The sequence below is a fragment of the Numida meleagris genome, chromosome 3, assembly GCF_002078875.1.
Source record: "Numida meleagris isolate 19003 breed g44 Domestic line chromosome 3, NumMel1.0, whole genome shotgun sequence".
Taxonomy (NCBI): Eukaryota; Metazoa; Chordata; class Aves; order Galliformes; family Numididae; genus Numida; species Numida meleagris.
Window position 1 is genome coordinate 68,068,141 of NC_034411.1, and position 20,776 is coordinate 68,088,916.

Genomic DNA, 20,776 nt, shown 5'->3' on the forward strand with positions numbered 1-20,776 from the left:
AAAAAAAAAAGAGAAACACCATAAGAAAAAGGGCAACGTGATGTCTCAATGCACTCAGGAGATAATGACTCTGTGTTCTTGGAACTTACACCAACAACAGGTCGCAGTGACTGCAGCTCTTCATCGTAGCCACCCCAGTCTGTCCAGTCCCGATATTCTCCTTCTTCCAGTAAATACTGATGGCCTTCAAACCCAGGCTTTTCATATGCGACCCAACTAAACAACAACAGAGACTGTGTGAAAATGGACTATTGCCACTATGTGTTGTTATGTGTGAAATTTGTTCTTTCTTCTCCTATCTTCTGTTAAAAATATAGGTGTCTAAATGCTTTTCCCATTGACATTAATATAATTACATTATCATTTCAAACAGAAAAAAAAGTCTAATGAAAATACTTGCTAACCTTCCCAGAGGTGAAACAAAAAAGTGAAGAATTACATGATGATGACTACTTTGTTTTGGGACAGTGTACTCAGGTAGAAAGACAGAGCATAAAAAAAATACATCAGCTCCTCCTGGCTTGTTACGATATAGCACTTCCAAGTCGATTTGAGAAGGGTTGTATCCTTCCCTAACCAAAGCCAGATGAAATTCTGCAACTCTTCAATGCATGGAGTTAATGCAGTTAATTATGGAAACAGCACTACAACAAGAGAGAAGGAAGTTAGCAGACTTAGGCTGCTCTAACTGCTTGACAGCCTTTCTACGGCTTCTCTAACCACTGTGAAACCACGGTTCTAAAAGTATTGACTAGAATGCAGCCACTGCTGTGACTATTTCCAAATTTAACCCAGATATATATCTAAAACCCAAAACTAGGGAGACAGAAAACAAATGGGTACTGAATTTATCCACTGCAGTTTCAAATCAAAGAGTTACCACTGAAGCTGAAGGGAAAATACTGCTAGTGTTCTTTCCCATACTTACACTCCTCCCAGTACTTTGATGGATCCCACTGATGTAAGTGAAAGACTTGTCTTTTCGTCTGATTCCTTGTCATTGAGTGTAAAGATCTCTGATTCTACTTCCACATGTCTCCCTTCAAAGAAAGGCTTCTCATAAATGACCACCTATCACAGAAACAAAATAAAAGCTGCAAAGAGTCTGATGAATTCTGATAGCAGTCAGTTTCTTCTGCATAGGTGCATAAAGGGAGAAGGTAAGATTATGAAAGTAATTGATAAGGGTCTCTCTTTTCAAGATGCCTTCCCTTAGACATGTAACTTTAGGATTTAAATGTTCATTACCTGCTGATATTATGCAGATAGCTGTTAATACTGCCATTTACATATATAATAGATCCATAAATCAGACAAACCGCAGTTTCGTGGTGTGGTCACATGCAGCATGACCAGCCACTAAGCAGGTGGCATGTGATCAAGATATACTTATCTACCCACATGTAGTTGATGTGTGATAACAGGACAATCAAATAAATACTGATTTTTACCTTTGGGTCTCCAGCACATTCAACTTTGCGGCCACCCTATTGGAGAAAAAAAAAAAAAGAGAGAGAGAGAGAAGTAAGTAGTCCAAAATTGTCTTCAACTCTTCATAAAAAGCTGGAATTAGAATTAAACCTTTTTTGTACAATACAAAAACTAGGAAGGTCAAAAGCAGAAATGGATACAAATCAAAAGATCAAGAATTTTATAGAGTAAAATTTTGTGATTTTAAGACTTAAATTTCCATGAGTCTTGAAAAAATTTAGCCACCTTAAGACACAGCTTCTAATATCTAAATGAAGGTCATGTAGCTGGCAAGTAATAATGATGTTTTACCATTTTCAAGGGCCTCATAGACCTAATGTAGGCTTCCTTCTTCTCCCAGAAAGCTAAATTGGGATATTCACCAGGCTCCAACATTAAAGGGACTCCCTGGAAACCAGGTTCTTCATAAATTAGCCATCTAAAGTAAAAGGGGAGTAGAAAGCAAAAAGTAAAAAAAAGAAAACAAACAAACAAAAAAAAACAAAGCAACAACAAACCCCAAATAAAAAAAAAAACACAAACATTTCTGAACAGAAAAGAACAAGACAATAAACTTGATTCAGAAAAGAAAAAAATTAGTGTACCCCTAAAACTTTGTTTCTTTGTCTTTACCATCAAAATTTCCAACTACAAACCGGTGCACTTGCAAACTTCTGTGCCTGTGCAGGGAAGCACCTTACCAATGCATGTGTCATGTTTGAACAGGCTAAAAAAATTTAATGCAGTGAGCAGACAGTTAAGAATTTGTCTCTACCTGATCTGGGGGCAACACCAGTTTTGAACTGAACTTTCAAGATTTAAGGCTACTGTGTATTATTTTTAGAACAGTCTTAAAACGTTCAGACTAGACTTCCTAGAAGTTGAAAGATCTCTATGAACCTTGACTTGGATTTGTTGAAAAATCTACTCACTGGGGAACTCAAAACTTGTATTACTATGGTTTATTAAAAACAAATAAAGAAATCCAAGCCAGGCCAAACAAACAAACAAACAACAACAACAAAAAACAACACAAAACACTGATTCCTTTGAAATCTGCTTCTTCATGGTTTCTATCTGCTAATGAGTCTCCTTTGAAAGACACTGTTTTCAACATTCCTGACTTGGACAGCAACGGTAGTTTTTCAAAGCATTTCCAAGAAACTCTTGACCAGTAATCATGTACTGGAAACAAAGAAACCTACTGCTGACCTCGGCATAGAGGATCACAATGTGTATCTCCCAGTTACATCTACCAGTCTCTCAGGAGCACAGCAGGAGGCAGGATATAAAATACTAAACAGAAACAACTTATACAATCAAAAGGTCACCTGCGTAAGGATCATAAATGTATAAATCTGGTGACATAAGAAAGATAGTTAATTAATCTACCACTTTAAGCTAATGTGAACTTGCACATGTTGGTCTAGTTTCACAGTTGACACATGGTTCCAAGAAACGAACTTAACTCTTGTTGATATATGCAGCCAAATATTCAATATATTGTGTGTTCTATAGCCAGCCAATTCAGTAAGCTCTCAGCTTCACTGAAGAATTTTAAGAACATGGGAAACCAAGAAGCAAGTACAATCAGAAGATAATGGTGCATTGCCTCATTTTTGTTGGCACCTTTTAATAAACACACTTAAGCACGCATACTGGGAAACCTTCACATACAACCACACCTACATGGTGAAGTGACTCAGAATCAAACCTCTCTCAACTGCCAATACAGTGAATTATGTCATGCTTGTAAACTAAAGAAAAGAAAGAACTCTGCAACATGCAAAAAAAGCCATAGCAATTTACCGTATTTCTTATGCAACTAATTGGCAGAAGTGACATCTTTCCACACTGGATAAAGAGTCTGTAACTGAGAGACCTATTTTGTTTCCTAGTGAAAATACAAGTCTACTTTCCCTCAAGAGATCAAAATACAGCTGAGAGAAATTAAGACTTTAAAGAGTTTCCACAAAGTTAGTGCAAAAATGCTCTCACAGTGATGCAGAACAGGGACCAGTCTGAAGTTGAGGGGTGTGCACAGGCCTTACTTCCTTTGCTAAAAAAATTGTTATTTCACTATTCACAGAATGCTTCCAAGTGAAGAACAGAAACAAAGCTGGAAGGTAGATGAAGTAAATTAATAATCAACCTCCAAACAACATATCTGATTTTATTACTCTTGGCAGACGTGCAATTTGGATTGGGTTTGCAGTTCAACATAAATAAGCTTCTGTCAAAGAACCAACTATTTGAACATCTTGAAATTTTCCTACATACCTGAGTGCCTCATAGCTTTCCTCCAAAATCAAAGTGTGAAAATTTCATCAGATAAAATACCTTTATCTGATAACTAAAGTGCCTCATCCATCATGGGGTGTATTTGAATATCTCTTGCCAAAGATATGTAATACTAATCCTTAGTTGGGCAATTTTCAACGGTTAAGTATACCATTAGCAGAAAGGCGAATGCTACCACAGCCCAAACGTGGCACAGCCAACAGGCCTGTACACCCTGTAAAACATTCTGCAGGACCCAGGACCTCTGAAAGTGGTTACACTCCCTGTTTCTGAATGCAGTCTCCCTCCTTTTCGCACCAATTTTGCTGGTGCCAATTTGAGGCATACTTTAAGTACTGATTGACTTGCTAAGTTATCAAAGTTATCATTTCTACAGTAACTGGATTGTTCCTTGGTCTCCTTTACCATACAATTTTGCTTAGTTTATGGCACACGTCATACTCCTAACTTAAATGGCTGTACATTTTCAGGTGACGTAGTATACATTCTTAATTATCAGTATAAACACATCAATTAAAACACACTGAAATAAAAGCATGCTTTCCAGAGACCACACTTCAGGTTAGGTCTTACTTCGTTACATGACAGCTTAAAAATGTTCTTTCAGCCCAATGATTTCAAGTTTAGAGATGAAAGCAGGCAGGAAACGTGTCGTATCGTAGCAGTTTACCACCACCTCTCTGATTTCTTATAAGCTTGCCTGAATGTGAAAAAGCAGCAGAGGAAAATTCTTTCTTTTACTGCAAATTCTTTTACTCCATGCAATTAGAAGGAAAATAAAACATTATAAGGTGTCATCCTAACCAAGTGTGAAGCATTACAATGCTGTAATGATGTTACAGTCAACAAAAACTACCAAAATATCTGACTGGAATAAACACGCCTGCTTGCATGTCTGATAGATGTAATCAATGGTTTGAAAGAAATTCCTTTCATAGCAGTACACGTTCACACAAAACTATGCACTTACATGCCCCAGTGTACTTTGATAGAACAAGTCTTCTGAGTGCTGCCAAACACCCCTGTTTCCTCTGTGTCGTCAAAAAAGGAAGTCACGATTCCTAGCCCTTCCGGTTCTGTATACAAATCAATTCGACTGACCCTGTAATCCTGAAGAAATGAAGATCGCAATAATTACCCCATCTGTGCTATAATTAATGTGGCTAACAAAAACAGCTTTGTAACTCCTGTTTGTTTTAAATTGCTTCCCCTTCTTGTCAATTACTACTATTATCAGATTCCTGTCATAAAAGTAAAACTAGGCCAGTTGCCTGTCTCTGTTTGGATCAAGATCTCAGCCAGTCAATCTTTAATCAGCATGTACATTGTTTACCTTCTGCCATCTAGGCAGGAATGCATCTTCTTTCATCAGCTAATATCTCCTCCAGCAAATTAAATCCTAACATAAAAACAAGCAAGCCATTCTTGAGAAGAACTAATTTAAACAAGAATTGTAGTTACAAGCAATATATATTCCTCCCTTTTTCTTTACTAGTCAAATACCTTTATAGCTCATGGTTACTTTGCTAATCTGCAAACATATATACTTAATGGTAGGTTAAAAGTGCATGTAGGAAGGCTTTTTCCACCACATATGAAACTCCTTGATAGGTTTGTGCACACAAGTGTATTTTTTGAGTAACAAAAAATATTTGAAGGTGTTTAACGCTAAAGTTTTTGTTGCGTGTAAGTTTGATCTATACATTAAAAAAAAAAAAACAGCCCAACAATCCATGTGTTTTCATAATATAAGTCTGTGGAATTACTGAGAGTTTTCTGGAAAGATTTTCCCAAGAGATTTACCAAGCTGAAAAGCATATCTGTCCATAAGTCTCTACAGCATTTTCTGGGCTATTCCAATGAAAAACAGTTTTCTTTCTGACGTATCCTTTTGCTGTATTTTAGCAAAATCCCTACTACAAAACAAACAAGCAATCAAACAAAAACAACAGAAGCCCCCCCACCCCCTCACACTGTGATTATATGAGAAATTCAACCTGCCAGACTGATTTTTCATATCAGTATAAAACTGCATCAAACATTAGGACTTATATAAGATTTTCTTTACTTATGTTACTTGCCTTAACAACATGTTTTATTGAACCAATCACTGCAGGCTTTAGCGATCCACATTCATTTTGCTCTTCACCCGTACCCCAAATATCTGGGAGTTCCAGTTCTCCTTCTTCCAGAGGAATAGAGGGACCTTCAAAATTTGGTTTTTCATAGAGTATCCAGCTTAAAATAAAAATATATATATATCAGTTTAAAATGTTTTATCAAGTGTGATCTTCAAAAGTCATTTTCCCATTTAACAATTTCTTTTCCACAAGAAGTACCAGTACTATTTCCAGACTCTCCATGCCACTCCAACAAGGCTTATTCACCTCACAATGCTGATGCAAGTCATTCTTGGTCTCTGTGATATTTTTTAAAGCAATGATAAAAACAAAGATGCCTACTGCTGACTCTGTAATTTCATCAAAAACTTCTCCACCCTTTTCAAACTGATCATCTGGGGCTGCAGGAGTGCTGTCTACATATACCAGACTTCTGCACGAGATACTAATCAGAACCAATCTGTAGGTCAGAAAATGTTGACACTGCAGACTGCTGTGTCATGTATAAACAGACTGGCTACTTGGATACTATGAACAGCATCCTGCAGTTCTGCAGGGGCTGGTATAGATGTGCTGAAGAATGCTCAGAAGACAAGTACAACTTTATTTTTAACAGTAGGTTTAAGTAACTAACTAGATAAAAACTATATCCATTCACAAATTTAAAACCCACCCCCAGAACTCTCAGTTGAAGGGAATAAAAAAAAAAAATAGCCCCTTAGTGCAACTAAAAACCATGTTGCAAGAGAGCCCTAGTTTACACAGGCCAGAAGATTTTCGTTCCTATTTTCTGAAGCTGAACAGCAATCAGAATGCTTCCTAGGATCTCCTACTGCAGCTAGTCCTTGATTATCCAGCTTGCTATCAGATAATTAATTTTGAGAACCTGCTGTTTGACCGTATTATAGTCTGGTCACAGCTTAACTTGCCATATTATCAAGACGAGTAATGGCTGTTCTTTTAACACTATAAAGAAGGTAGGAGATGAACTGGTTTTTAAATAGTCTCAGACAATCTAGCTTTTAGAGAAAAATTCCCTCTAGACTCACCAGAGAAACATCTACACTACCACTTCATATCTTTGGATAAGGAATTCATCTTCCTCCTCCAGATTAATGTAGCCCTAAACCACATCAAACCTGTCTTCAAAATCCTTAGCTATCCTGTTAACCCAATTCAAATACTACTTAAGAACCCATAAAAGAGAGAAGAATCAAAAGGCAGCATAGCTGGACAGAATCTATCCTTTTATCCCACTGAGGTGAAACACTGAACTCTTCCAAATGGTAACACTGACTTCAACTTGTCAGTGAAGTTAGCTAGTACAGAACTTCCTCCTGCAGGAGGTAAAATACCACGTTTCCTTTTCAAAGGTGTCTACCTTACACTGCCACCTGCAAAGCAGATCTACTGTGAATTACACGCAGGTTCAGTTCCAAAGGATTTCCAGATAGACAAAAATCCCTGGTAGATTTATCAATGACAAAGAGTTAAAATTCATCTCTTACCATCCTCTGATAACTTTAACTAAGATTGTTGGTGACAGAACCCAAGAACTGCAATCCAGAACATCATGGAAAACTTCAATAATATTCTCTTGATTGTCTGATTCACAGTATATCACCAGCTGTGTTTAAAACAAAACAAAACCAACAACATATATTTCTATCTTGCTATGCTTTTAAATATGGAGAGAAACACTGAAGAATATAAAATTGGTCTTACCTTTCCAGGCCTGGGGTTGATTTTACTTTGTCCATTTCTTGAAAGCGTCTAATAAACAGTGGGGAGAGAAAAGTCACATACACAAAACAAACCAAAAATCTATACAATAAAGATACTAAACTATAAAATAAGTTACTGAAACGAAATGAAAGTTACACTGAACAGTGAAAAGCTTCACCTACACCTAGCTCCTGCTTCAATTCCCCCTTCTTCCTGAAGAACAACATCTTGCCGTGAATAACACACTTCCTAACTATTATTTCTTCTAATTATCATCTCACTGAAGACAAGTATTCTCAGATTTAAAATGTTTTTAAAATTTATTTTGATCAGCTTTCTACTTATTCCAGGAGTTTCAGATACTGAGAGACTACTTAGAAAACTGGCATCATGAAAGTACATGCTCTACAACTGTCTAGATACTAATGAAAATGTTAGTATCTGGTAACTATAAAGAATTCAATAATATTGAAGGAATAGGTGATAAGATTGAGGAAGCATGGTGGCATATACGTTTATGAACTAGTTAGTATAATCAATTTTTCGCTGAACATCTTCTAACAAGGTAAGTATTCTCCAAAAAGCATGAGGCTCTGTGCAATAAGCAATAGACTAAAAATGCTGAGAAGAAATAAAATATACTCAGGTATAAAAATCTAAAACAATACTTGTAAATCCAAGGGGACTATAAGGAAAAATCTGTGGTTGTATCATGTGATCTCAAAACAAATAAAGAAAGGGTTGTAATTACATGTGGCTTTCTAGCGAGGACCAGAGCATTCGTTCTTGGACAGGGTCCCACTCTGCTAGGTACTATTCACACAAACCAAAAAACAGACCCTGCCCTCAAACAGCTTACAGCCGAAGATAAGCAGAAACACGTGCAGGGAACTAATGAGAACGTATTAGTCACCATGCAGGGCTGGCAGTGGTCTCAGGGCAGAGTTCCTAACCACCACTGGATTTTTGTAGACATCATCAAGACAAGTTGAAGCATGACTGGTTTTTCAGCCTGCGCTTCAATTCCAGTTAGAACTTGCCCTGTGCTTTAAGGAATGCCAGAGTTGCTGTTTTAGGCTGCCCTTACACTCTTTTTCTTCACACTGTCCATTAGTCTCTTCATCACCATCTTTTTAGTCAGATGAAGATGCACAGTATGTACACATCATACAAACTTTTTTGATGCCTGTCTACCTTGAGCAGGACGCTTCAGAGTCAGCAACGGTGCTGCAGAAGTCCTGGAACCCTACAGAGCCTAATGAACTTCTCCCAAGAGCAGTCTTACGTGTGGATATACCTCCTTGCCACATTGTGCCTCCACACTCTAATGAAATATTGCAATCCACTCTGGGACAACAATTTAAGTGGCAAAAAATTAGCACCTATATTAGTCATTTAATTTCAAATTCGGGTTTTGAAATCCAAGTAGGACCATCTAAAGTAGGAACTCCTTCTGAACTGGCAGTGTAAGCCTGCACCACTGCAAATAAACCACCTAATTTTCAACCCTACACTGATTAAAAACTTCTCATGAGAGAAAATCGACATCCTCAAAACTGCAAGGTAGAATGGATGATTTCCTTCCACGAGGTGAAGAAGGAAGAAGTTATTTCTACTTCCCCAGCCATTTTAGTAGAACTGTAACAGCAGACAATCAGCTGCTTTAGCAAAGTATTACTCAAGCTTCTTATAGGCTGCTTCAATTCCAAAGATCACATTAATACGGCTATTAAACATTGGAAAACGTTTTTCTTCCTTGATCTCCTAATTATATTTTTCTTCTCGGGTAACAACAAGGACCAACATCTGCAGAAACAGCAAATACTGTAGCATGTTAGTTCAAAATTCTGAAAGCAGAAATCAGTTATTTCATGCTGGGGCGAAACTGCCTTTGAAGGAAAACACAGGTCTGCCTTTACTCATGGTGAACAGATGCTCATAATCAGATGAAGGGGCATCCCTCCACTGTAGCAGCACATTCAATAAACTCTACTATTCATTCTTTAGGAATACTTTAAGAATTATGTATTTTCTACCAAATGCATGAGAATACTGGGAGCAGAAATGATCGACTAAGAAAGTTTGCCTTGTTATCCTTACAACAGTGCAATGACTGAACGCCTTACTGGAAGAACAGAAAGATTATTCTTACAAAGAGGAACAAGCACAAGTTTTCTGAAATTCGCAGAAAGCATTCTACTAATTTATAGTAAAAAATAGACGCAGCATGAGACTGTTTAAAAAACATCTATGAAGACATATTCAAACACATCCTTTCAATTCCTACTTGTGAAGAGTCAGAATAAAGGCACCGTGAAGAAACAATCATTTTAAGAGAAGCCATATATGCATCTTATTTTTATGTGTAGCAAACACCACATGAAACTGCTACTCTACCTATGCTCATTCTGTGCAGTTGTAATCTATGCATATCCCACCGTGAAGGGAAACAAAACAAAAGCTATGTATGGTAACTTTCAAGATAGATGTTCAATGACATAATACTTACATCTACATCTAATAAACCAGTGGGGACATTTGATTCATATCTGCTTGCCCCTAACCAGCTGGAAAAATTTTTTTCTGGGTTCCCATAGTTAGGCATTTGTAAACTTAGCTCTTTTTTTGCACTATCTGCTTGTATGTACTTCTCCATATAACTTGGAAACTTCATATCTGAAAGAGACTGAATCACAAAAATAAAAATTAACAGTCATTCAGCAGTTAATTCATGAAATGCAACCATGCAGAACTTTCTTCATCTTTTATTACCTCGGGTTTTTGAGGCAGGCTGAATGGCCCAGAAGCATCCTGTTGTAAAGAAGGTATCCCCGAGGAGTCAGCTGTAAAAGTTGTGTTATTTACTGAGGTCACAGAAGAATTAAGAAACTTTTCTTTAGATGTAGATGACAGCAAGCTTGAGAAGAGTGAGCTTTTTTCCAGCCGGGATCTCTTAACTTCACCATCTGTACCATCCGCGTTCTCTTTTCCATTCATTTCCTGAGTAAAGGCAGGTTCCTCTCTATTACATGACTGAAGGGCTTTGAATATTATACTTTGCTCTGCTGATGCACGCTTGGGCCTGACTCTGGCTATCGTTTCCAGACTCTGCATTTTCATTTGTTGGGTTGGTAACAGATCCTGTGCTTTTTCCCTTCTCAGTCCCAAACCAAAGGTAAATATACTAGGATCAAATACTTTCTCTAAATTGTCTTCGTGAATCGGAGGCATTGCGAAGTGGGGTGCTGGAGACTTGGGAAGCTTTGACCTTTTCTTTTTCTGTGGTAAACAAACAGAGCTGTCCAAGTTTTTTATTGTTTCAGCAAACTTCTTCATGTCAGTCGGAGAATCAAAAATAGCATCATCTTCAGCAGAGCCATTACAAGTTTTGCCTGGGCTCTCTGGAGTACTACTGCTGTGCTCCAACACCAACATACCATTGAGACTGCTGTCATCACACTGCAGTGCTGCAAAGGTCAAATCTCCTGGCTTTGCATTTTTATCTCCATTTTCCACCTTCTGAGATTCTGATCTACAAAGCTGATGAGATTGTAGAGGATATTTATCACCATTGCAAGGTGATAAGACCTCTGTGTCTGGCAGTACCTTGTCTTCATTTCTGGGGAGTTCTGAGCTTGTGTTATTTTGCTGGAAGGAAATGTCATGAACACTTTCACTTTTAACAGGCGAGTGCAAAGACGGTTTAAAAGGAGAACTTTCCTTTTTAACTGCACTTAATTCTGGATCAGGTTGCTTCAGAGAGGCACCACTAGCATCAATTTTGCTGCCTTGGTTAAAAAGGGATATTGCAGCTTTTACTTTAAGCTCTGTTCCCTTCCCAATATCCTCGTAAGATGCAGAGCCTTCTTCATTTTTGCCTTTCAATTCTGCAGTGCTATCTTTCTCTGCTGTGCCATTCTCAAATAACTTCTGGCGACTGTTTTGCTTATTTAATGTTTTATCAGGCTGTTCACTTTCCTTAGGTTGTTTTCCAAATATCAGCTTTGCCCTACCAACAAACGTGCTTGGTACAGTATTATTTTTTGAAGCAGAGATGTCAGTAGGCCTCTGGCTCTGATTGGCGCATTTATTTTCAAACAAGGAAATTTTGTTGGCAATGCTGCTGTTATTTTTATTAACTGGTTTTTCAAGAGTATCCTGCTCACTTTCTAAACTGTCTTGATTTGTAGACGCTTTAAAATTCAGCTCTACGTTCTTCGGTTTGGCTGGACTATAGGAGGAAAAGTGATACACAGTTACATCTTTCAGTAATCTTGAAAAGACTTGTAACAGTTTGTAAAACAATAAAACGTAGCATTAAAATGATTTTTCTATAGTCATACTCAGCTTAAATTTTAGTATCTCAAAAGGAATTAAAAATGACAAAAATAATTAAACACTAAATAAGGAAAGTACATTTCAAATGTAAGTAATTCTTTAATGCTCAGCAAAACAAAGATGCAGAAACATGGCAGCCTACAGCATCTGCAAATGAGGCAGAGAACTACTTACGACTGACAGAAGTTAAAATTTAATAGTGAACAGGCAGAATAAATTATACGCATGCAATTCCCTGCAGAGTTTAGGAAACAAATCCCAATTCATTAAGGTGATAATGAGTTGGTTAACATTAGAATATACCTCTCCAACAAGTTCTGAAGACATACGTCCAGATTCTTTGCAGTCCTTGCACTGCAGAAGCAACCATAAATCAAGTGAGAAAAGTCTTCTGGATTCATTATTGCTGGTAGAAAATATCACAGTCCCCGATCCACTGCGACTGTTCATCCTGTTTGGTTAAGCCAACACTGCATGGGAGGACTCTCCCATTTCCTTCTGGTAAAGTCAGCTAACAATTTAAATAGTGCAATCTAACCCTGCTGATTTTACAAGAATTGAATTGGGAAATACTTGTAAAAAACTTCTTCATCAGAGTGGATAGAAAAGTGCGTACTATGAAGCCACAGCACATACTACTTGCCTACTATTGCAGAAAGCCTATGATACACAGCTGACAGTTTTAGATCTTCTTCATCTGAGTATCTAGATCCAAATAAAAGCATTTGTCCATGTCACCTGCTACTGCAGAAACAGTATGAACAACTGAGAAGAAGCAGGGCACGTCTTCAAAATTTATTGGCCAGAAGTAAGGAGTGCCAAGCAGCCCAGTGTCTCAAAGCCAGGCCTGCTCTCCACAGAGGAATCTGGAGACATTCAGCAGTAACAGAATGTGCAGAAGCAAAAACTTAAAACGGTGGGACATTGAAGAAACTCGCTTGCAGGGGCCTCATATACTCTATTGACAATTCTTGTACTCATTGGTTTTGTTCTTCACCTACACAGCTGTTCACTGAGCTGTGAGACAGCTCTTCAGTCCAGTGAAGAAGGGTGAGGTACAACTGGGTTAACACAAATGTAAAAACTGAATCCACTCCTTCCTCCTCTTTCTTACGTGGTTTTCTTGAGAAAGTAAACCTTACCAAACAGAAATATAACAGAAGGAACCCCAAATCAGCTGCCTAAGAAACTATGCAGAAAGTAACTGTTAAAATCACTGAATCACTGTATTTAAGACTTCCTGACAGTGCTCTCTGCCTGCTCAAATTGCTCTCAACTGGAAGGTTCTTATGAAGAATGCAAGACAACTAAAAAAAAGGAAATAGAGAACTTATGAACAACTGACTGACTATACCTCAAATAGAAGCTAATAAAAAGCAATTGGAAAATCAAAGTCTAAAAGCAAGAAAAAAAAATACTCCTGAGACAAAGAAGGTGAGGAGGGAACTACCAGACAACAAACTTCAAGACACCTACATCCTAGTTTTCATTTGCAGTAACTTTTCAAAGTTAACTTACTTTACATTTTTTTCTTTTCTGGAAATGTAAACAAGTTGAAAGGGATCTCTAACGGTCATCTTGGCCAGCTTGCCACTCAGAGCAGATGCAGCTTCAAGGTTAGATCAAAGTTGCTGAAGGTTTTGTCTGACCAAGGGCTGAGCATCTCCAAGGATGGAAAACCTGCACCCTTACTAGGTAGGGAAGCACTGCAACAGGTCAGCCCCTCACCCTATGAATTATTTTTACCTTATATCCCATTGGTACTTAATTGTTGCAACTTGCAACCAGGCCATTGCCCTTTCACTGAAAGATCAGAGACGAATCTGCTCTGCCTTCTCTCATGCCTCTGTGGAGATGATGGTGAGATCTACCCATATCCTTCTCTCTGCTAAACAAAGCAAAGTGCTTCAGCTTCTACCCATATGTGGTGTACTCCAGTGACACTATCCTCTTAACAGTACACCAAAAGACTCATTCCATCTTGTGAACATCTCACTTGCGGTGGGGGAAGAGAGGTGGAAGGAGAGAGGGGTACTGCTCAACACAAAGGCCCAGGTTCTTCCTCATGAGCACCAAACCCCTTCCTTCTCCTTTGACCTGCTGGCTGTTTCTGCCAGTATAGCCCAGCACAGGCTTAACCACCATCTGCTAGAAGGATGCACTAGAAGAAGTTACCCTTTCCTTCTACTTGTATTTTCAGGAGGTATCACTAGCACCTGGTAATCTTAACAGATTCATTTCCATACCATCCTCCTGTAAGTCTGTCACTTGCACTACTACATGTGTTTCAACACAACAAACAATACATACCTCCCTAATAAGATCCTTCTTTCCTTGTAAGCCTTGACACAAGCAAGCGCAATGGTTAACACTGATAGTTATCAGCCACACCTAAAACTTATGTCAATGAGCACCTAACACCCAAAGGTATAGTTTCAAGCCTTGCAAATTTACACACAAACAACTACTTCAGCAACCTGTATTTTACTCTGCAGTGTTTCTGCAGAGCAGCAGACAAACAACTGATGCTGAAGAGCAATGAAAAGCTCAGCCTTGGAGCTCCATCCACCACAGCTAGTCATGTGCAGCTAAGCCACTTAGGAACGCTGATTTTCCAGATTGGGAAACACTGATTTTAAATACAGCTGAAAGACGCGTCTCTTTGCAAGTACTGAATTTCTAAGCTTGTTTAAAAGAAGAAGCTGTCTGAGCGTCCTTTAACTTCCCCAGCAGCATAGGAGAAAAAACACTGAAAGATGGATTCATGTAATGGTACAGACACTTTCTTATGAACAGCCCAATGCAGTTGATCATTTCCACCCAGTGCTGGCCAGGAACAAGCAAGCACAAGTAAAATACCAACGTCCTTCTCTTAGGCTATGCCTTGCAGCTAACCTGTGTGAGCAAGCAGTTAAATCTCCTCTAATAGAGTCATAAATTGAAGGTGACTCATATACTTGAAGCGTACTGTTCAAACGACCTCATCAAACACGTAACTGATGCCAAAATATCAGACTGAGGCAAGCAAAGAAAAAATGGCATGTAGAGCAGAAGAATTCAACAAGTGGACATAGGCACAAAGGCAGCTACAAAACCAAATCTGAAAGTCAAAAATGACAACTAAAACCAAGGCTGATGTGCTTAGCAAATTCCTAACGGCTGCCTGAAGTTTTATGTGCTGAGTGAGAGGCACCATCAACTTAAGTTTAGTCTCAGGCCTACTAAGTTCCTCTTCCAAAAGCTAAAGGCAAAAGTATCCTGTGACTCCCAAGTTCCACTGTACACAGACATAAAAGGAGCAAAGACAGGAATTGCTACCTCTGCTTGCTGAGAACTGGCAAAAATAACTTCTTAAGGAGTATTTCTAAAGAACCTTGATTCTCAGAATTGGCACCATGTCATCAGCAACAGATGTTATGCAGTCTTCAATTGAAAATTAGTTTGATTATTCCAAATTGATTTTATAGGAAACAAATGAACCTCTCGTTGCTCATCTTTACTCAAATGAGTGAATCGGTACTTTTCAAATTGAAGGGGTTTTGGGCAGAGCATCTAATGGTAATTTTTACCTTTAAAAATGGATAAAGCATCTGGTCTCTAGTCCCAAGCAGTAAGAGGAGAACATAAACATACATTCTTCTTGTAATACCACCACTACATTTTTCCTTTCCCATTTTACAACTTAACTCACATCCAGGTTTATGGCTCTCAAGGATGACCACAAATTATACCAGATAATCTGACTGTATTCATTTATCAGGCTAAAGATATTGTGTGATTTTGTGCAACAGTATCTACCAGGGGCATCATGAACCTTGAATACTACACAGCAGTCCCCACCCTGGGCTAAAGTTCTTGGAGCAGCAGATAAGCTCAAGACACAAAGCAGAGCACAGCCCACACTGCCAGGTGAAAAAGAACAGGCTTTTATCCATTAAAATGAAGGTTGTCAGAAGGGGTACTTGTCTATTACTGTAAGAGTACAGCAGAAGATAATTCTCTGTGCAACAAGCCAAGCAGATACTCAAACAAAATCCAGCCATGCAAGTGCTTCTAACTTCATCATCACTAATGGTAGTGACACAAAGAGAAAAATATGCAGGCTACTTGCATTCTAAGTTGTAAAGATACAAAACTTCAGAGTTTAACATTTGTGAGCTCTGTCGCCAGATGACAAAGCAGCATCGTGTAAAAAATACTATAATTTAACTATCACAATGAGGTGTTTTCAATCCAGTTAAGAAGGTACAAACCAAATGCAGCATTTCACAAACTGTGCAAAGAAAACGTTCCTATCATCCCTATACTTTGCAGATGTGGGAAGCATAACTAGAAGTATACGTGGTTGTTAAGCTTCAATGCTGATCTTTCATGACCCTCTAGCACAAATGAATGGCAATGTTGAACTCACTGTACCTCAGGTGGACTCTGATATGACCTGTAAGTGAATGTATCAGAAAGAGGAAAGTAATGCTGCCTATTACATGCCCATGAAAACCAAACAATAGAAATGGTGAGTACAATAAAATGATTCACAGAACAAAACCATTGCGAGTCCAGGAAATCAATAGCTGGAGTCCCTCTAATGATTACACTGCAAGTAACAAATACATCCACATCTTCCTAAGAAAAGCACAGATCTTCTTGACAGAGAACAACGGCTTTAGAAGTAAATCATGCAAACTAACATATGCACAATTCTCCAAATGCCTGATCTAATTCCCATGTATGAGAATTTTCTTGCTTTGTCCTGCAGCTAAAATGCATTCAAACTTCTGGAGTCAGATTTACCATATCATTTGAAGTACCAAATAAGTTCTATACTGCATCCTTCATTTCTTTGTAAAATAACTGCTAAGCAGAATTGCTCCTGCTTCAAAGAATAACCTGAACACCTTCCTTAGTCAGGTATCTTAAAGTACAAAACCTTCAAACAGATCCTCCGTTGGCTACAAACAGTAAAACCATACGAAGGTCAATGAGAGCCAAATTAATCTGAGCAATAAAAGGGGCAACAACGACAGCAGGGCAGCTTTAATGCACGTTAAGTTACTTTATATAACAAAACAGACATACAAAGAAATGACCTACACATGAATTATTTTTCTAGCACATGCGTATTACAGTGTTAGTTAGGTGTAAATACAATTAAAAGAAACAGCTCTTATTTGAAAATAATCTAGATAGCCGATACATAGCCAGTGCTCCTATGTAATCCTAAATATAGATATTGGCAAAATTACAGCTACAAGGGTAAGGTAAACTGTAGTTATCTTACTTACAGGCTAATTTTTGTTGTGACTATTCTGGAAGAATCCAAACTCTTCAGCTTTAAGCTGTCTACATCAGAACTTGTCTGTCTCTCAGGTGGCATACACAGGTCTCCATTTTTAATCTTATCAGTACGTAAGAAAGCTCTTCCATCAGAATCATTACCGTGCTTTTCTGTCTTGGTTTCATTTCTGCCTTCAGCAAACACCAAGGTGTTGCCTTCTGCCTTATCGGCCAATGAGACTTTGGGAGATTCCGAGCTGTCTTCCCCAAAAGCCCCAGCTAGAGTTCCTTTTTCCTGTGAAGTTCTTTTTGTCATTGAGTTACTCTCTGTTGATGCTAAAGGATGCCTTTTTGAGGAGTAATCTTTTGTCTGACTCTTCAAACCAGTGGGGGAAGTAGGAACAGTATCCAACTGATTCTTTTTATACGATCTTCTCCTTGCAGGAGTCGTGGTTGAAACCTGCTGTTTACCTTTGTCAGCTTCAGTCTTGGACGCGCCTTTGTGAGCAGATCCAGCTTTTAGGTCTGGATTATTACCTGGTGAAAAGGAATTCCGTTCAGGAGTCTGTTGAGGAGACTTCAGTTTTCTTTCTGAGGTTATTACCTTGTCTGGAAGCCCCTCAGAAGATGCATCATCCTCAAAAACAGAATCTTCTCTTGTGGGATTCTCAGTCTGGTTTCTCTCTCCGTTTGGAATGTCACTAGACGACTGAGATTTTCTCCTTTTTCCAGATCTTTTACTAGATTTCTTATCCATTGTGTCTGAGTCACCACAACTTTCTTCCGATATAACAGTCACGGGTTCATTAAGGAGTTCGTCTGTTTTTCTAAGATAGATATCAACTGTTAACACTCTCGCAGGCTGTGGGTGTTCGCTTGCTAGAGTTTCTAGCTTGTATGGCAAATCCTTTGGCTTTGCATGCCCAGGTTCTTCAGACACCCATGTGTTCACCAGCTGCTTATGGCTTAAGATACTCTTTTCTAAGTCTTCGCTAGACAAATTCCTCAAGCTTTTTATAAAATCTGGAGTTGTGGAATTATTTATATCTGTGACAGACCCCTTCTCTGGTTCCCGGGTGTCCACATTTAAGCTACTCTCAAAGAAAGAGTTTTTAATGGTTTCACTGCTGCTGCTCCAGTCTGGTGACCACTCACTGTCAGAGGAGACTCCTCGACCACTCCATTCTGAAATGGTATCGTGGTAGAGAGGTCCTACTTCCCCACTGAAACTATATTCCTGCGTCTCAGGAACGACACTCGTGTTTCTCACTTGCTTCTGTACTGGAGGAGATTCAGGTCCTTGTTGTATATGCTTACAGTAAACGGGTAGTGCTGCGTGAGGCGAAACTGACCTCTCTCCTTTCCAATGCGAAGTATGTTCTAATGAACTTTTGACATTTTTCCTTTTCCCTGTACCAAACAAATTTCCAAGTCTTTCCAAAACCGGTTTCTTTTTATGCTCTTCTCTGGAACAATCTGGAAATTGTGAGGAGGACTGTAAAAACAAACAAAACATTTGGTTAAGGTCAAAAGCGTTTCTTTAATAAGCATGTTTGTATTAATTCCATCTTGAATTTAAAAGGATATGATGAACGGGAAAACAAAACAAAACCAAAACAAAAAAGCACATACTAAATGATATTAGATCTAATAAAAAAGAACAAACAAACAAAAAAACCTACCTCAGAACACAGTCTGAATCTCAAGACTCTCCTTATGCGTTTGCCTGTGTTTGTTTACAAGCACGTTTGCCTTGCCCTACAATAGCAGCGCTATATGTCCTAGATCTCAAGCTATTGCACAATTAGTTAATATCACCTGAAGTAATAAAGTACTCTGGAGTTGGTAGGGCTGGGGAACATGCTGCTTGGTCAAAGTCTTACATGCCAAAAACACAGCATGGATTTGAACTTTCCAAATTGGCTGACAGTTCTTAGGCTTCTGCTAGTAGAAACGAGCGTAAGTCACGTTTCATTTTTTACATTTTTCCTTAACAAAGCCCTGTAACTATCTGCTTGTGTTTTGGGCCAGAAAGCTCAAAACACCAGAAGCCACTGCATCATTTAATGAGCATTACCGGGTCAAACGCTGCCCTGCATCACTCCCCGTGAAGTTTTCCCTTACAACTTCTAATTAACATGGTAAACAGGAAACACGCAATAGCATTGCCGAGCACAGAAGCTTATTTGCATTTTAATATATTAGCACTTTTTACATGCCGGCACGATGAATACGTGTTTTGAGCTGTGTATTTCTAAACACCGCGAACACATCCTACCCCGGCCCTTCGCACCTCCCGATGCCCTCCACGCCGGCTGTTGCCGCGCGTTTTCAGCCTCCTTTTGCCCGCAGACACCGCGCTTCCCTCCCAGCGCCGCGCCTTTCCCTCACACCCAGGCACGGGACGGCTGCGGGTTGGCTGCGGGCCGCGCTCCCGCTCCCGGCACGGATGGGGCAGTGCGGCCGCTGCTCCCCGCCCTCGGGGACGCCCACAGGCACCTGCGCCCTCCTCCGCCCCGCGCCCCCGAGGCTGCCGCCACTTTTCTCCCCCCCCGCGACCAGATGAGCGACGGGAGGGAGCCGGACTTCAACCAGCCCTGCCCCGGCCGCCCCGTATCCCACCCGGCTCCGCAGCGCAGTGCCTCCCCGCCCGCCGAGCCAAGGACCCCCGCACTCACCGCCCGACCCGACCCGACCCGACCCGGCTCGGAGCTGCCCCGCACGCCGCTACCTCGGCGCCGGCCGTCTGGGCGCTCCGCCTCGGCCCGCCCCCGCAGCGCGCCCCGGCCCGCCCCGAACCACCGCCTCCGCCGCGGGCAGCGGCTCTACCTGGCCGGGCCGCCTCCGCCGGACGGCGAGGAGGGGACGGGGCGCGGGCGGCCGGATGAGAGCTGTTAAGAGGCGGCGAAGGGCGAGCGGCCGCCCGTCCCGCAGGAGCCCGGGCGGTGCGACGGCGGCTGCGACGTTATCGAGGGCAAAACGCTGCCGCGGGCAAAACCGACACGATGTTGATGCAGAGGGACGAGTGCCAGGGGAGGCGGGCCGCCCTCTGCACAGCCCCACCTGGGGAGAAAGGAAGGGAGGCGAGCCGAGGTGGTGCTGCTGTCCCGCCAACCGCTGCCGTGGGCTCAGGGCCTCCCCCGGGCGCGGAGGTGCCGAGACCCAGCGGGGCCCGAGCGGAGGTGCCGCCCTCCCGGCGGGACCTGCCCGGCGAGGCGGCCGGGGCCGGGCGCTCCTGGCAGATTCGAGTTCAAAGCCCCGCGGGGCGATGAACCGCGTTTTCCACCTCACAGCCACGGGCCGGCGGGCGCGGCTCCACGCCGCCTGTGCAGCCGCCTCAGCCCGCCCCTGGCGCGCCGCCCGCGGGCCGGGGCCGCCTGGGGCAGCGCTGCGGGGCCCGGGGCGGCGGTTCGCCCCACGCCCGGGCGGTTCCCCGCCGCCTGCCCCGTCCCCGGCTGGGCCGGCGTGAGAATGACTGCTGCCTAATGGTACCGGCGCTCTCCCCGAGCGCTCAATTAGTATTTAATGTTTAATGAATGCTAAACTAG

General features: G+C 40.8%; 1 protein-coding gene across 3 annotated transcripts in view; it reads right to left on the reverse strand.

Annotated features, from left to right (window-relative positions):
* CRYBG1 (crystallin beta-gamma domain containing 1) overlaps positions 1-20,559 on the reverse strand; it is a 43,778-nt gene extending 23,219 nt beyond the window's left edge. Inside the window, exons 1-13 of one of the 3 annotated variants that reach the window (XM_021389666.1) lie at positions 20,058-20,559; positions 17,237-18,723; positions 12,258-12,308; positions 10,389-11,847; positions 10,126-10,302; positions 7,617-7,664; positions 7,400-7,518; positions 5,853-6,009; positions 4,742-4,881; positions 1,783-1,909; positions 1,452-1,487; positions 929-1,071; positions 90-216 (exon numbers count right to left, since the gene is read on the reverse strand). In XM_021389666.1, coding sequence (XP_021245341.1) covers positions 90-216; positions 929-1,071; positions 1,452-1,487; positions 1,783-1,909; positions 4,742-4,881; positions 5,853-6,009; positions 7,400-7,518; positions 7,617-7,664; positions 10,126-10,302; positions 10,389-11,847; positions 12,258-12,308; positions 17,237-17,985 — 3,333 coding nt within the window. In that variant the 5' untranslated portion in view covers positions 17,986-18,723; positions 20,058-20,559. Of the gene's footprint in view, positions 1-89; positions 217-928; positions 1,072-1,451; positions 1,488-1,782; positions 1,910-4,741; positions 4,882-5,852; positions 6,010-7,399; positions 7,519-7,616; positions 7,665-10,125; positions 10,303-10,388; positions 11,848-12,257; positions 12,309-17,236; positions 18,724-19,906; positions 19,984-20,057 lie in introns of those variants that run through there. The other 2 variants (XM_021389668.1, XM_021389667.1) reach the window with 2 other exon arrangements.